Here is a 17,868-nt window from a genome sequence, read left to right on the forward strand (position 1 = left end):
TGAATAAATAACTTAAAATCTCAATGCTTCAGCTTTTCCAGTTACTGCAGTGTGCAGCAGCATGAGCAGCAAAGTCTCCTGGGACAGGCTGTACAAAGCAATGAGGGAAGTCCTGCACAGCAACCAGCACAAGCACTGGAAGTTTTCAGAGACTGTGGAGCTGCAAACCAGCCTGAAGAACTATGACCCTCAGAAGGACAAACCCTCCTTGGGCACCATCAGGCTTAATTAAGTCTACTCCTTGCCCTAAGTTCTCCATGTGTGATTTAGGGGATCATCAGTACTGTGATGAGGTCAAGGCCGTGGATATTCCCCACATTGGCATGGAGGCACTGAAGACTCAGTAAGAATAAAAAATTAGTCAAGAAGTTGGCCAAGAAGTATGATGCCCTTTTGGCTTCAGGGTCCCTGATCAAGCAGATCCACTCATTCTGGGCCCAGGCCTGAATAAGCCTGGCAAGTTCCCTTCCTTGTTGACCCACAATGAGAACATGGTGGCCAAAGTGGATGAAGTGAAGTCCACAGTCAAATTCCAAATGAAGAAGGTGTTGTGTCTGGCAGTGGCCATTAGCCATGTGAAGATGACAGATGATGAGCTTGTGTACAACATCCACTTAGCTGTCAATTTCCTGGTGTCCTTGCTTAAGAAGAACTGACAGAACATCTGGGCTTTATACATGAAAAGCATCATGGCCAAACCCCAGCGCCTGTACTAAGGCACAGCTTAATAAGCCCTAGTGCTGCCATTAAAACAAAAACAAAAACCTCTCGATGCTTCAGTATTCTCAACAGTAAAAATTGTCTTAATCCTTTGGGTTGTTAGGATTAAACAAGGCAATTCCTCTAAAGCATGTGATTTGGCTCTTGACTTCTCACCACTTTTCGGCTTCTTATTTGCCCCAGGTACTGTCTGTTTGAGTACTCTTCTGTTTGAGTACTGTTCTGTTTGAGTACCCTGTTGAGCTTTGAGTGGCTAATATGGCACTGTCATCCTCCGGGGCTAACATCAGGCCTCATTTTCTTCATTGAGCCCATCTCTCTCCCTTATCCAGGCTAGGTCTGGGGACCCTTTCCATGTTTCCCCAAAGGACCCTGTTTACACTCTACTCTGGCATCTGTCAGCGTGTAATAGCTCATTTTCTAATTGGTCTCCCACACTTAGGCTCTGAGCAACTAGAGATCTAGGAACTATATCCCTCTCAGAAGGTGATCTATAAATATCGGGTAAGTGAAAGAAAACTCAACTCTCACTGCTAACTACGAAGCCAAGTCAGTACTTGTTCTTGGTAGTTGTACATACATTCCGTGGATTCTTCAGCTGTGGGCTATGTAGGCAGGGACTCAGGAGGAGAGGGGGACTCTGCTGGGGGAGAAGACCTCTCTCTAAGGTGGTGCAAGAAGGCTCTACCTTATTCACAGGCCACGATCAGCCCTTTTTTGAGTTCTTTCTCTTCCACAAATGATCTTGAAGTTGCTTGAAAACAGTAAATAATAGTAAATATCTGTTGAAAACAATAAATAACCTTGCCCAAGAAATTAAACTTCTGGTCCCCAAGTCCTTGCAAGCATCAAGTGCTGAGCCAGTGCTTTACACAGATAAGAGCAATATAGTGGCATCACAGGCTTCTTTAATCTTTCATTATATCCATGTAGGAGAGGGATATGCTATCTGAGACTCCTCTGGCTTCAAGAAGAATATGGGGACAGGTGGTTGCTATACTTGTGGTGAACATAGAATAATGTATAAACTTGTGGAATCACTGTGTTGTACACCTGAAACTAATGTAACATTATGTGTCAACTATACTCAAATGAAAAGAAATAATAAAATAAAAATAATTTTAAAAAAGAATATCCATCAGTCATTAAACTTTTCAGAAGGGTGGTCTCAATGTCTAAACAAATGTTATTATGGGGGCAACAGATTATTAAGTAAGAGGCCATCTTTGCCACCCAGATGTCTTACGAGACACATTTATAAGGACGGTTTTATGATGGAGAATAATACCTGATTTTTTTTTTTTATTCTGTTCTGTTAGCCACTGTATAGTACATCATTAGTTTTTGATGTAGTGTTCAACGATTCATTAGTTGCGTATAACACCCAGTACTCATCACAACACGTGCCCTCCTTAATACCCATCACCCGGTTACCCCATCTCCCCACCCCCTCCCTTCTGTAACCCTCAGTTTGTTTCCTGGAGTCCGGAGTCTCTCATAGTTTGTCTCCCTCTCTGATTTCTTCCCATTCAGTTTTCCCTCCCTTCCCCTGTGGTCCTCCTTGCTATTCCTTATGTTCCACAAATAAGTGAAACCATATGATAATTGTCTTTCTCTGCTTGACTTATTTCACTTAGCATAATCCACTCCAGTTCCTTCCAGGTTGATGCAAATGGTAGGTACTCATCCTTTCTGATAGCTGAGTAATATTCCATTGTATATATGGACCACATCTTTATCCATTCATCTGTTGAAGGACTCCTTCCACAGTTTGGCTATTGTGGACATTGCTGCTATGAACATCGGAGTGCATGTGCCCCTTCTTTTCACTACATCTGTATCTTTGGGGTAAATACCTAGTAGTGCAATTGCTGGGTCATAGAGTAGCTCTATTTTTAATGTCTAGAAAACATTGGTATAATTACAACATTTTTCTTTTATTCACATGTAATCCTAATAGCAATCTGATAATGTTGGTTCTATTGTGGTCCTAATGCTTCAGATTACAGAAATGAAGCCTAGAGAGGTTAATTAATTAACCATGGTTAAATATATGTGCATATTATGTAGTAAATGTTGTACTCTTATATATGTCCTATACATTATATATTACATATGTTTATTCTGTAGCAGTGCCAACATATAGCAAATGTACAGCAAATACACAACAATGCCAGATTTTGAAACTGAATTTTGTGCCCAGAGTCCACTTTTAACCAGTACATTCCACTGCCTCTCCTTTTTCACACTTCCCAGGATCAGAGTAAGTTCCTTAGGAGCAGAGAGGTCTGTGAGGAGTGCTGAATATCACTGTGCAGACTGTCCCATGCATGAGGGCATCCTGCCAGGATAACCTCATGGTAGCTGGAATCCAGCCCACACCCGGCCTGCCAAGGTGTGTGTGGCAGCATCTGCTGGGGCAAGGGACACCTTTGTCTATTTTACACAAAGATACATTTCCCTTTTTCTCATGGCTTCTTTCTTATTACCTTGTATTGCCTTCTCAGGTCTCTGCCTTTCCCTAGGAAAAGGAGGAGAAAATGATCAAGTTCCAGGTGAGCCGGATTTTTATTTCTGTCACTGAACATTTTATTTCACTTCTTAGGTGGACACCTTTTTTCTCTTCCTTGCCAAGAATAAAGAATTTCAGCAGACGTTAACCATTTATGTGCCATGCTTTTTGTTTCTTTTTAAAACCTTTTTCCTGGGGCACCTGGGTGGCTCAGGCGTTAAGTGTCTGCCTTCGGCTCAGGTCATGATCCCAGGTCCTGGGATCAAGCCCCGCATCGGGCTCCCTGCTCAGCAGGGAGTCTGCTTCTCCCTCTCCCACTCGCCCTGCTTGTGTTCCCACTCTCGTCTCTCTCTCTGTCAAATAAATAAAATCTTAAAAGAAAAATAAAACCTTTTTCTTTCCAGTTTTTGTCTTATTATCATTTTATTTTTACAAATAATAGCATAAAAGAGAATAGAAAATTTTTAAATGGGGGCACCTGGCTGGTTCAGTTGGTGGAGCATGAGACTCTTGATCTCAGGGTTGTGAGTTCGAACCCCACATTGGTGTGAGATTACTTAAAAATAAAATCTTAAAAAAAAAAGTTAAGAAATGAAAAAGCCCACACATCACTCTGCTTATAAATTACTTGTTTTTTTCACAGTCATTTTATGTGTATTATTATATACAATAATAGATATAATTTTGAATTTTTTTCACTTAAAATTATAGCACCTAATTTCGCCAGCTATTATTTTAGTGGATGCTGTCCCCCCTCAGTTTTTACTATTCTGCATTCACAAGTTTTTAAGTTCTTGAGGATTCTCGCAGTTTTATGCAGAAGTATCAGTTTTGCTACATACAATCTTTACTCAAAAGGCAATTTTAAAAAAAATATTTGAGAGAGAGAGCAGGGGGAGGGGCAGAAGGCGAGGGAGAGAATCTGAAGCAGACTCCCCACTGAGCATGGGGCACGACGTGGGGCTTGATCCCATGACCCTGAAATCATAACCTGAGTCGAAACCAAGAGTTGGATGCTCAACTGACTGAGCCACCCAGGTGCCCCACAAAAAGCAATTCTGAACTCAAAATATGGTCTTAATTTCGCTAGGTCATTTTGTCATTTTAAGGTCCATTCCTGGTACAGAAATTATAGATGAAAACTTGATTTTACACTGAAGCTCCATTTTCTTGCACTGAAGCTCTATTATATTTCTACTACAGCTTTTGAAATTTAAAAATAAAGAAATATACATACAAAAAAAAGAGAAAAGTTGATTAAAAAAAAGCAATTCTGAGAGAATTCTAATATAATTTGTCCTTCTGTTGTAGGGACTCAAAACTAAAAAAATTTTTTTCTCCTAAGTGGTGCCTGAGGTACTTTACAAAAAGAATACCTAAGAGACGGTTTTGTCTAACAGGATCATACAGAAAATGAACTCAGAAAAAAATTGTGCAATATTTTCATACAAAAAGAGCTAGATTTTTTCTTCCCAAGATCTGAAGCTTTCTCTGTGTGTGTCTGTGTACATTTGTGTACTTTTGTGTGTTTTGCCCTTCATGTATTTATTTTATTAGAGCAATACAGATACTTAATTTAAAAATTGTAGTCCTACTGTAGGACATGCAGGCACTTTCCACCTGTCACTTTATTCACTGCTCCAAGGGCGATTTAGAATAATCTGCACTGTTAACATGAAGGTAAGAGATTCGTGGAAGTTCAACTCCTGCTCAAGTTCCTACAGCACACGAGTGTTCAGCCAACTCCAAAGCCTTTCCCTTCTGGATAAAGAGTATCAGGAAAGAGATACTGAAGGAAAGAAGGGCAAAACAGAACAAAATCCAAAACCAAACCAGAGTTTTCATTCAGAGACCAAGGCCTGACATTGTGGCATTTGGAGCTCCAGCCAGAACAAAGGTCTTCATACAAAACATTTGCATTTCCCTACAGTAAAAAGTTTCAAGCAAGTAGCCAAGTAGAATGAAAAATATTTACAACATATTTGGAGGAAAGGACTTAATGTCCCCAAAATTAATATTTTGAATACAACAAAAACAAAAGACCAGCAAATACACGAAAAGAGAATGGTCTTCATTACTAATCAACTTTGTGAAAATTTTTCAAAATAACTGGTTTTTACTTCCCAAATTTACTTCTGAGATTATCAGAGATTTTTTTTAAGTATTCATATCTGGTATTGGCCAAGGTATAGAGGTTTACTGATTTATACCTGGAAGAAGAATAAGCTGGAAAAATCTTTTTTGGAGGGGACACCTGTCATTGAATCAAAATGCTGAAAGTTGTCATTCAGCATTACCATTTCTACTTTTTGGAATTTAAGGACATAATCCAGGGTCAATGCGAAACGATTTTTGTTGCGACGTTGTTTATGATAGATAATCTAAAGCTAAGTGTGCATTATTTGGATGAGTTAATCACATCCTAAATCATTGACTTACTATACGGCGCTTCATTGGGATGACAGACATGATCATAGTAATAATCATAATAATAGCTAACATTTATTGGGTACTCTGTGCCAGGCACTGCTCCGAAGTGCTTTACCTATAGTCACTCATGTTATTATCAGTACCCTATGGTATATAGGTATCAGCATGAGGATGAGAGAATGAAGAACTTCTCCAAGGGCATATAGCTAGCACGAGGCAGAGCATTCCAGTGTGAGTACAGGGAGTCAGGCTCTGGACTGTGCCCACACCACCGCTGCACACTGCAAATGGGGCACAGAGGATGAACTACATACTTCAACAGTAAGAGTGACCAATAGCCTTTATGTTTGGCAAATTAAATAAGTGAAATGTGTGCATATGTAAAAGAGAGAGAATCCATCACACACTATTGGAACTAAAGCTTTTCTGGGGGCAAATGGCGTTCTTGGTAAAATTTAAAATTATAGTAGCCTGCAGTGCAGCAGAGTTCCAGGGACTTACCTATAGGAGCGCTAACAAAAGGCAGCTATTTATTTGTTTGTTTGTTTGTTTGGCAGCAATATAATCTGCAAGGATTTCTTTTCTTGCAGCCCTTCTGGTGGATTGAGTGAGCGGTGTAGAAGGCAGCTACTTTGACTCCGTCCCCCAGATTCTAGAACAGCTTCCCATCCCTGATGCTTTCTCAGTGCTGCCCCTTTTCCATAAACATAGTCTGCCTGTGTCTGGTGTTGTAGGAGCCGGTGATGTTTAAGGATGTGGCGGTGGTCTTCAGTGAGGAGGAGCTGGGGCTGCTGGATTCTACCCAGAGGAAGCTGTACCGAGACGTGATGCTGGAAAACTTCAGGAACCTGGTCTCTGTGGGTGAGGACAGGCGCTTGGTGACTGAAAGTCAGCCCCCTGGGGTGTCTTGGGTGTTTGAAGCTCTGAGACTCTTGAAATCATCCCCTGAGCTTGGGCAAATAAGAGTCCTAATAATCCCCGTACAACACCGACAAGCTGTTTCTGTCCTTCGAGCTATGTAACTGGGCAAATTGTGGTCCAGCCCTGTTGTTTGTCATGAAGTCAGTTTAGTGAGTTGCCCTAGTTTTTGTTTTTGTTTTTCCAGGGTGCCAGTAACAATAACTATTTATTAACGTGATTTTTCAGAGGTATTTTGGTTTTTCCTTTAACAGTGTTTTTGTAAATAACTTCAAACTTACAGAACATTTGCAAAAGTAAAGAATAAGAACACCCCTATAGCTTTCACCTAGATTCACTTATAATAATATTTTTACCCATTTATTTTATTTATGACCATGTTTTTTCTCTCTCCATATATATTTGTGTGTATATATGAAAACATATGTATGTATATTCATAATATTTTTTCTCAACCATTTGAGGGTAATTTATATACACCACTGCCCTTTATCTCTAAATACGTCAGTGTATATGCAGAGTTTGGAAGTCCCCAAGACTGCTCTTAGTCTGACACCAATTGTAAGCTCAGGGGTCCCCATGATAACCCTCAGTCTCAATAATTCACTAGAAGGCCCTGAAAGCTGTTATACTCATGGTTACACTTTATGACATGAAAAGGGTACAAGTTAAAATCAGACAAGGGAAGAGGCACCTGGGGTAGAATCCAGGGGATTTCCAGCACCAACTTGTAATTGTCTCTCCCAGAGGAGTCACAGATAGTACTAACTCTTACCAGCAAAGACAAGTCATAGTATACATGGAGTATTACCAACCAGGGAGGCTCACATGAGCCTTGGTGTCCAGATTTTTTACTGTGGTTTGGCCATATAGATGTGGTTGGACACCTGTGTGTCTGACCTTAGTTTCTAGCCCCTCTGGAAATCAAGCTGACAGCAGGTAGCCCAAAGGCCCCACCATAAATCACATTGGTAAGCAATCTGATGTTGTCCAAAGCCTCCGCGTGAGAAAGACACTCTTACCAGACAGGAAATCCCAAGGACTTAGAGATCACTTCCCAAGAGCTGAGGACAAAGACCAGACCTCTCTTTGAGCAAGCTTAATTCTTCACTGAACAATGTATTTTGTAGAAATAAGAATATTCTCTTACATATTCCCAGTGCAAATATAATACTTTTATCCAAGTATTTTACTGATTTTTTTAAAATATTTTATTTTATTTATTCATGAGAGACAGAGAGAGAGAGAGAAGCAGAGGGAGAAGCAGGCTCCCAAGGAGTAGGGAGCCCGATGTGGGACTCGATCCCAGGACCTTGGGATCATGACCTGAGCTGAAGGCAGACGCTTAACCATCTGAGCCACCCAGGCACCCAGTATTTTACTGATTTTATCAGTAGATCCAGTTATATTCCTAAAAGCGTATTTTTCTTTCTCCAGGGTAAGGTCTAGTCTTGAGTTTAGTCTGACTGTCATGTCTCTTTAGCCTCCTTTAATTTGGAGCATTTCCACAGCAATTTCTTTGTCTTTTATAACAGTAGACATTTTGGAAGAATACTGTTATTTCCCCCCTACCCCCCCCATTTTTCAGATAACATTCCTAATACTTCCTTATAATTAGGTTCAGATGATCCATTCTGGCTGGAACTCGACATTGGTAGTCCTTCTGAGACTATCACATGTAGAGGCACACTATTTGTCCCTCATTGATCACTCAGTCAAGATGTCCAATTTCTCCACTATAAAATTATTGCTTCATTTCTCTTGCAATCATAAGGCAACACTTTTTAAGACCACACAAATATTTCCCTATAGATTTAGCATCCAGTGATGACCCTTGCCTTATCTGGTCTTTACCATGATTGTTACAAAATGATTTTCTACTTTAGTACTTCTTTAGTACCTCCTGATTGCATTAGCAATCCGCTCCTGGCATTCTACAGTAAGCAAGAGTCCCACATGCCTTAATCATTTATTTACTTATTTGTAGGGACTTGTGAATTGTTTTTTTAAAAAATGGCTTCTAATATTACCGTAATTATTTTGATGCTAAAATTGTTCCAAATTTGGCTTTTTGTAATATGCCTCCACCATTTTTTATTTTATTTTATTTTATTATATAATATTATTATATTATGTTAGTCACCGTCATTAGTTTTTGAGGTAGTGTTCCAGCAATGTCCACAATAACCAAACTGTGGAGAGAGCCGAGATGCCCTTCAACAGACGAATGGATAAAGATGTGGTCCATATATACAATGGAATATTACTCATCCACCATTTTTTTTGAGCATTTCCTTACTTTATGGCATAGATGCTGTTCTGTGTTCATCTTTTACTTTATACCCTGGCTCTGGAATCATCCTTTTCTTGGAGAATGGTATTTAACAACAAGGTCTGAATGCTAGGTACTGCCACTGCTACTGTGGTGGCTTTGTTTCTTGGTCTCAGGGGTTAGAACTAGTAGGTAGGAGTGTGTGTGTGCATGTGCATATATTCATATACATATATGCACACGTGAGTAGATGTTCAATTTCATTAAACATAAAGGAGATGTTAAGTAAAATCATCCTGAAATACCATTTCTCACGCATGAGATGAGCAAAAATTCAAACACTCAGCACTGTACTTTTTTGGGAAAAGATGTGGGAAATAAAGCACTCTCATGCACTGAAAGTAGGAAAGCAAAATGAAACAGTCCTGAAGGAGGAGAATTTGACAATTATCCAGCAATATTCCCAGCAGTTTGCTTCTAGGAATTTTCCCTAAAGATAGCAAAGTGCGAAAGAGCATTAATAGTATACTACAATTCATGTAAGAAAGAAGGGAAATAAGGAAACCTACATATATCTGCTTGTCTTTATAAGAAGAAACCTAAGAAGGATTAATTAAAGATTCATGAAATTAGTTTCATATAGTGGGTGGGAGGTAAGAGTGTGGAAGTTATGTGTCACACTCCTTTGAATGTGCCTTTCTGCCTGGTTTGGACTTTTGAAAATCCATTATTTCAACACATTATACAAATTAAATAAGAAGAAAAAAGTAAGAGGGGTAACTGGGTGATGGGCATTAAGGAGAGCACTTGTTGTAATGAGCACTGGGTGTTATATGCAACTGATGAATCACTAAATTCTATCCCTGAAACTAATACTGCACCATATGTTAACTAACTAGAATTTTATTTATTTATTTTTAAAAATTGTATTTATTTATTTGACAGACAGAGACACAGCGAGAGAGGGAACACAAGCAGGGGGAGCGGGAGAGGGAGAAGCAGGCTTCCCGCGGGGCAGGGAGCCCAATGCAGGGGCTCGATCCCAGGACCCTGGGATCACGACCTGAGCCGAAGGCAGACGCTTAACGACTGAGCCACCCAGGCGCCCTAACTAGAATTTAAATAAAATCTTGAAAGAAAAAAGTAAGAATGCAAAGGGATGGTAATCTGAAACTAAAAGAAAAATGAAATTAATTATATTTGAAACATATCATAACCACACTGAAGAGAGAAAAGAAAGAACTTACGGACATAGCTAAGGAACACAGCACATAACTGTATCCCCTTAGTGTTAGGTACAGTGGGAGGAGGATGAGAAAACAAACTGCAATTCTGAACAATTTTTAGTGGATTTGCTTATTGTAATGAGATGGAAGAAGCCATTCTGAAGCTATTTTAGATGTATTACAGGTGCCACAGCAATTGACTGGAGAAAGTATAGTCTTTTCAACAGAGGGTGATGAAACATTTAGACTTCTGTATGCATCTATACCCATGACTCGCATCTCACTAAGAAATTGATTCAAGGTGGATAATAGACCTAATGGAAAATGTAAAAGTATGAAACTTCTAGAAAGAAACACAGGAGAAAATCTTCTTGACCTTGGGTTAGGCAAACAGTTCTTAGACTCCAAAAGCATGATTCAGAAAAGAAAAAAAAAAAAGATCAGTTGGACTTCATCAAAACTTAAAACTTATGCTCTCCTTGCCTTTCTACAGGGAATCAGCCCTCCAAGCCAGAGCTTATATTCCGGCTGGAGAGAGAAGAAAAGCTTTTGATGATGGAGACAGAAACCCAGAGAGATGGATATTTAGGTAAGAACCGTCCTGCAGTAACACAGCAGCTAGGGAGCCTCTCCTAAGGCAAGTCAGAACATGTCAGGCCCTACGATGTCTATCCCCTCAACCACCTCTGGCTTTCCATATTTATCTGTAATTGTTTATTTCCGCCCATTCATTCTGTTCTGCACTGCCCCATTGCTGCCCTTCAGACCCGACATAATTATGCTTCTGCTTTAGGTTCCTTGACTTGCTTTTCTCTTTGCCTTGAATGAATGAGTTGGTTAATAGATGCGTGGTCCTCACTGTCTTCAGTCCTCCATGGGACAGCTGGTAGGCGTTGAATAAGTGCACAATCGAAGGATACTCTAGAATGCTGTTTGTTTTCTGATGAAGGCCTGTACTAATTTTAATTGTGTAGGTGTCCTTGAGTATAGATAGGTAGCCATTATCCTTAAAAGATTAAGAATGGCCAGTCAGCTAAAGTCCATATCAAAGTGATCATTGCCAACATCATAACTGGTCCTCCTCATGGAAGTTGAAAAGCAATTTCAACTGAGACACTCTTGCATTAACTTCCTTATCCAGATGCCTGGCTCTTCTTCCCATTCTGCTCTCTTTTCATCCTCTTCATCCTTCATCCTGACAGTCTCCTGGCCTAGCTACAGTTTTCTTAAAATCCTTATTCAACTTCTTTAAACTTGAAAAAAAAAACCAAAAAACCAACACCACCAAAACCATCAGTTCACCTATTTCTCCCACCCCCAACCCCCTCCTCTCGAAACCACCAATCTGTTCTCTGTGTCTGCAAGCTTGGTATCTCGTTGTTGTATTTTAATCTACATATGAGAGAGAGCATACGGTGTTCGTCTTTCTCCGTGTGACTTGCTTCACTCAGCGTAACGCCCTCGAGGCCCATCCAGGTTGTTGCAAATGGCAAGATTACATTCTTGTGGCCAAGTACTATTACTATATACACATATATATAATATGTATATATAAGTATGTATATATCTATATACTGTAGGTTTCCATTCCCATCAACAGTGCATGAGGGTTCCCTTCACTCTGCAGCCTGGCCAACACTTTCTCTCTTTTGTCTTTTTGATACTGGCCATTGTAACAGGTGGGAGGTGATACCTCATTCTGGTTTTGATTTGCATTTCCCTGATTATGGGTGACGCTGAATATCTTTTCTTGTCTGTTGGCCTTCTGTATGTCTTCTTTGAAAGATATCTGTTCCGATCTTCTGCCCATTTTCTATCTGGATCGTTTGGGGGTTTTTCGGCTATTGAGTTGTAGGAGTTATTCCTGTTTTTGTATATTAGCCCTTTATCAGCTATATGATTTACAATTATTTTCTTCCATTCAGTAGGCTGCCTTTTTATTTTGGTGATGGCTTACTTTGCTGTGCAGAAGCTTTTTAGTTTGTTGCTGTCCCACCTTTTATTTTTGCTTTTGCTGCTTTTCCTTTTGGTGTCAGATAAAAAAATAATCACCAAGACTGATGTCAAGGAGCTTACTGTCTGTGTTTTCTTCTAGGAGTTTTATGGTTTTAGTCTTACGTTCAAGTCTTTAATCCATTTTGAGTTAATTTTTGTGTATGGTATAAGAAAATGGTCCAGTTTCATTCTTTTGCATGTGGCTGTCCAGTTTTCCCAAGACCATTTGTTGAGGAGACTTCTTTTCCCCATTGTATATTTTTACTCCTTTGTTGTAAATTAATTGACCATATAAACATGGGTGTATGTCTGGGCTGTATTCTGTTCCATTGATCTGTGTGCCTTTTTTATGCCAGTACCATACTATTTATTATTTATTTATTTATTTAAATTCAATTAGCCAACATGTAGTAAGTCATTAGTTTCAGATGTAGTGTTCAATAATTTATCAGCTGTGTATAACACCCAGTGCTCATCACTATTTTAATTATGTTGTGTTATAATGTTATTTGAAATAAGGGAGTGTGATGCCTCTAGCTTTGTTCTTTCTCAAGATTGCTTTGGCTGTTTGGGGTCTTTTGTCATACAAACTTTAGGGTTGTTTGTTCCATTTCTGCAGAAAATGCCATTGGAATTTTGATAGGGATTGCATTGGATTTGTAGATTGCTTTGGGTAGTATGGACATTTTAACAGTATTAATTCTTCCAATCCATGAGCATGAATATATTTCCATTTATTTGTGTCTTCTTCAATTTCTTTCATTAATTCTTGTTTTCATTAATTTTGTGCCTTGTAATTTTCCCAACATATAGGTCTTTCACTTCCTTGGTTAAATTTATTCCTAGATATTTTATTCTTTGTGATGCAATTGTAAATGGGATTGTTTTCTTAATTTCTCTTTCTGATACTTTGTTATTAGTTTAAAGAAATGCCCAGAGTTTTATATATTGGTATTTTATTCTGCAACTTTACTGAATTCATTTATTCTAACAGTTTGTGTGTGTGTGTGTGTGTGTGTGTGTGTGTGTGTGTGTGTGTGTGTGTAGTCTTTAGGCTTCTGTATATAATAATGTCATCTACAAATAGTGACAGTTTTACTTCTTCCTTTCTAATTTGGATGCCTTTTATTTCTTTTTCTTGCCTAATTTCTCGAAATCTGTATAAAATGGGTGAGAGTGGACATCCTTGCCTTGTTCCTGAGTTTTGTTTCACCATTTCATACTATCTATGGGCTTTTCATATATGGCCTTTATTATGTTGAGGTACATTCCCTTTATACTCACTTTGTTGAGAATTTTTATAATGAATGGATGTTGAATTTTATCAGATGCTTGTTCTGCATCTATCAAGATGATCATCTGATTTTTATCCTTTATTTTGTTAATGTGGTGTATCATACTGACTGATTTGAGAATGTCAAACCATCCTTGCATTCCTGGAATAAATCCCACTTGATTATGGTGTATGATCCTTTTAATGTATTGTTGAATTCAGTTTGATAATATTTTGTTAAGAATATTTGCATCTATGTTCATCAGGAATACTGGCCTGTAATTTTCTTCTTTTTTCTTTTTTTTTTTACTTTAAATTCAATTAGCCATCGTTCATTTTTGGTGTAATGTTTTCAATGATTCATTAGTTGCACATAAGACCCAGTGGCCTGTAATTTTCTTTTTGAAGTAGAATATTCAAGTTAGACATTTACGTGAGTCCAAACATTTTAGTAACATTTTTGGAGTCCGCAAGACTGACAACTGTGTAGCTAAGGGTGCTCCTGGGTAGTCAAGAGTCAGTAAAAATTTTCAAAGCAAACTATTTCATTTCTATAATGTTTTGCTGCCATCTTAGTTAAGATTCAAGGTCACACGTGATACAATACATTCTTTAGATACAATACATTCTTTAGATAGAACATATTCTTTGTACTTTTTAATATACTAATTTTTAATTTAATTTAATTAACTAGTTTTAATAAACTGATTTTTCTCTTCCATGATACCTTGGGGAAATCCAACCTACTCAGAGATTATAACTTTTTTTTTTTAAATCATGGCTATATAATATTACATTATATGGATATAACATGCATCATTTAGCCATTTTTTAATTGATGGGTATTAGTTTATCCCTCCTTTTTTTACTAATACAGAAAGTACAGCAATAAAACCCCAATCTAAATGTCCTTAGATACTAGTGATTTTATTTCTGTAGAATAAAATACCTGGTGATTCAGAGATTCAAAGAGAAAACCCATCCTGTACAAAGTTTAGCTTTGGAATTATAACCCAAAGAGACATAATTATCCCCTGTTGGCTTTCTTGCAGCCTATAGCAACTGATTTAATTGATTTGGGTAAAGAAACATTTTTAAAATTAGTATTCTTAAAACCACTCTCTTGGCAGGTCCCTCATAGAAGAAATCTCTCCATTTACAACAGGAAAGAGAAAGATGTCAATAAATTACAGTTTCTAAACTATTCATTTCCTCGCAAGATTTTCTAAGTTACAGACCATCCATCTTATCCAAATTGGCGTACACACAGATTCCCTAGATTCCCTTTTTCTCGTCAGGCAAGGAGGATTCAGGGTGAGAAAAACAAGACTTATAAAATGAGTATGTATTCAAAATGTATTCAAAGATGAGTTTGTATTTCCTCGTCTTTACTCCCTCCAGGTTAACCATTAAATAAACAATTGTTAAAGTAGAATCAGACGGGGTGACCATGAGAGACTGTGGACTCCGAGAAGCAAACTGAGGATTTCAGAGGGGACGAGGGTGGGGGGATGGGTTAGCCTGAGTATTAAGGAGAGCATGTGTTGCAATAAGCACTGGGTGTTATATGCAAACAATCATGGAACACTACATAAAAACTAATGAAGTACTGTATGGCGACTAACATAACATAATCAAAAATAAAAATAAAAAAACTTAAAAAAAGGGGCACCTGGATGGCTCAGTCGGTTAAGCGTCTGCCTTTGGCTCAGGTCATGATCCCAGGGTCCTGGGATTGAGCCCTGAATCGAGCTCCCACTTCGGTGGGAAGCCTGCTTCTCCCTCTCCCACTCCCCCTGCTTGTGTTCCCTCTCTCGCTGTCTCTCTCTCTCTCTGTCGAATAAATAAATAAATAAATAAATAAATAAATAAATAAATAAAATCTTTAAAAAAATTTTAAAAAAGGAAATATTAAAAAAATAAAGTAGATTTCAGACAGTTTTCAAGTCTTCATTCTCTTGAGGATCTAGTGCATACCTTTCAACTGGTGACCATTGTAAACAGAAAAAAAGAAGAAATTGTACTCTCAGGGTTCACATATCCTGAGGGAGAGAAAGAATCTATTTCAAGTGGTAATTTATTCCTTATATTTTGAAACTTTAGCCCAGGTAGGCATGAAACTAAGAGGTACAAACCTACCCGTTATTTTTCCATGTTTCCACATTTGAACTTTGCATTTGAGCCTTGCTATTGTTTCATTATGAAGTTTATACCTTCCTCAAATATTTAGACCAGTGGTTTTCATACTTTGCTGATCATGGCCCCCAGTACGTAATGTAACCCAGTATAGACGTATGTATATGTACATATGTGCACATCTGAAATAAGCATTTCATGACCTGAGTGGAAGGCAAACGCTTAACCAACTAAGCCACCCAGGTGCCCCTTCATCTTTCAAGTAATAAGGTGCTCCCTGCAAATTATCTTGCTCTGTTTTCTCCTTTTGGTAATTTGCTGGCTACAGCTAGATCTGAATCCACGAAACTTTCCAGAAAAGTATTTGGCAATTTTTTTTTTTCGCTGTGGGAAGAGACTGGAAAGCAGTAACTCTGTACATCAGTGAGCATAATATCTGGCAAGAGGCCACCCCCAATCCACAGGGAGGCAGTGTTCCCTCTCACCAGGGATACATTTTCATGTTCTTGATAGCAAATCCTTGTGGCCCAGGTTTTCTTATTTCTCAAGAGGCACCAAACATATCTCAGTCCTTCCCAGTTTATATTCCTATCTACTGTTCAGGCTCCTAGAAAGCCTGGGGATGGAATGACAAACTCGGAAGTACATGTCAAAGATGTCAAATACACCAGGAAGAATGTTGTGAGATTTTTATATTTGTCAGCTACTGGAGAGAAACTTCCACATACACATTACCAGGAGCAACTTGGGCATGAGTGTGCATGTATGTGTGTAATACACACACACGCACCCACCTAGAAGCAGCTTCTCGGCTCCTTCTGGAACCTCTGTCAGGTTCAGCCTACTCGCCTCCACTCCGGCCTCCACCATGTCCATCAGGGTGACCCAGAAGTCCTACAAGATGTCCACCTCCGGCCCCCGGGCCTTCAGCAGCCACTTCTACACGAGCGGGCCTGGCTCCCGCATCAGCTCCTCCGTCTTCTCCTGGGTGGGCGGCGGCAGCAGCAGCTTCCGGGGTGGCCTGAGCAGCAGCATGAGTGTGGTCGGGGGCTACGGCGTTGGGGCCGGGGGCATGGGGGGCATCACGGCTGTCTCAGTGAACCAGAGCCTGCTGAGCCCCCTTAATCTGGAGGTGGACCCCAACATCCAAGCTGTGCGCACCCAAGAGAAGGAGCAGATCAAGACCCTCAACAACAAATTTGCCTCCTTTATCGACAAGGTGAGGCACCTGGAGCAGCAGAACAAAATTCTGGAGACCAAGTGGAGCCTCCTACAACAGCAGAAAACCGCTCGGAGCAACATAGACAACATGTTCGAGAGCTACATCAGCAACCTCTGGTGGCAGCTGGACACCCTGGGCCAGGAGAAGCTGAAGCCGGAGGTGGAGCTTGGCAACATGCAGGGGCTGGTGGAGGACTTCAAGAATAAATATGAGGAGGAGATCGAAGAGCGTGCAGACATGGAGAATGAATTTGTCCTCATCAAGAAGGATGTGGACGAAGCTTACATGAACAAGGTAGAGCTGGAGTCCTGCCTGGAAGGGCTGACCGACGAGATCAGCTTCTTAAGGCAGCTGTATGAAGAGGAGATCCGTGAGCTGCAATCCCAGATCTCGGACACGTCTGTGGTGCTGTCCATGGACAACAGCCGCTCCCTGGACCTGGACAGCATCATCACCAAGGTCAAGGCCCAGTACGAGGACATCGCCAACCGCAGCCGGGCTGAGGCCGAGACCATGTACCAGATCAAGTACGAGGAGCTGCAGACACTGGCTGGGAAGCATGGGGATGACCTCCATCGCACAAAGACGGAGATTTCTGAGATGAACTGGAGCATCAGCCGACTCCAGGCTGAGATCGAGGCCCTCAAAAGCCAGAGGGCTGCCCTGGAGGTGGCATTGCTGCTGCTGAGCAGCATGGGGAGCTGGCCATGAAGGACGCCAATGCTGAGGTGGCCGAGCTGGAGGCCGCCCTGCAGTGAGCCAAGCAGGACATGGCCCGGCAGCTGCGTGAGTACCAGGAGCTCATGAACGTCAGGCTGGCCCTGGACATCGAGATCGCCACCTACTGCAAGCTGCTGGAGGGTGAGGAGAGCCGGCTGGAGTCTGGGATGCAGAACATGAGTATCCATACTAAGACCACCAGTGGCTACTCAGGTGGCCTGAGCTCAGCCTATGGGGGCCTCACAAGCCCTGGCCTCAGCTATGGCCTGAGCTCCTTCCAGTCCAGCTTTGGCCCTGCTGGTTCCTTCAGCCGCAGCCGCTCTTCGAAGGCTGTGGTTGTGAAGAAGATCGAGACCCGTGACAGGAAGCTGGTGTCCCGAGTCGTCTGATGTCCTGTCCAAGTGAACAACCACGTGGTCCCTCTCAGCCTCCCCACTCTTGGGC

General features: G+C 40.4%; 1 protein-coding gene and 1 pseudogene across 3 annotated transcripts in view; both read left to right on the top strand.

Moving 5' to 3' along the window:
• The window catches only part of ZNF112 (zinc finger protein 112), a 48,408-nt gene that overhangs the window by 17,137 nt on the left and 13,403 nt on the right, over window positions 1-17,868 (top strand). The window contains exons 1-4 of one of the 3 annotated variants that reach the window (XM_073886676.1): window positions 3,003-3,115; window positions 3,228-3,275; window positions 6,397-6,523; window positions 10,572-10,667. In XM_073886676.1, the coding sequence (XP_073742777.1) occupies window positions 3,261-3,275; window positions 6,397-6,523; window positions 10,572-10,667 (238 nt within the window). In that variant the 5' untranslated portion in view covers window positions 3,003-3,115; window positions 3,228-3,260. Of the gene's footprint in view, window positions 1-3,002; window positions 3,116-3,227; window positions 3,276-6,396; window positions 6,524-10,571; window positions 10,668-17,868 lie in introns of those variants that run through there. The other 2 variants (XM_025849918.2, XM_073886675.1) reach the window with 2 other exon arrangements.
• LOC112807188 (keratin, type II cytoskeletal 8 pseudogene) lies at window positions 16,327-17,829 on the top strand (annotated as a pseudogene).

This window comes from Callorhinus ursinus, unplaced genomic scaffold (genome assembly GCF_003265705.2).
Source record: "Callorhinus ursinus isolate GAN/ISIS: 27379988/994484 unplaced genomic scaffold, GSC_fseal_2.0 scaffold71, whole genome shotgun sequence".
NCBI classification, from domain to species: Eukaryota; Metazoa; Chordata; class Mammalia; order Carnivora; family Otariidae; genus Callorhinus; species Callorhinus ursinus.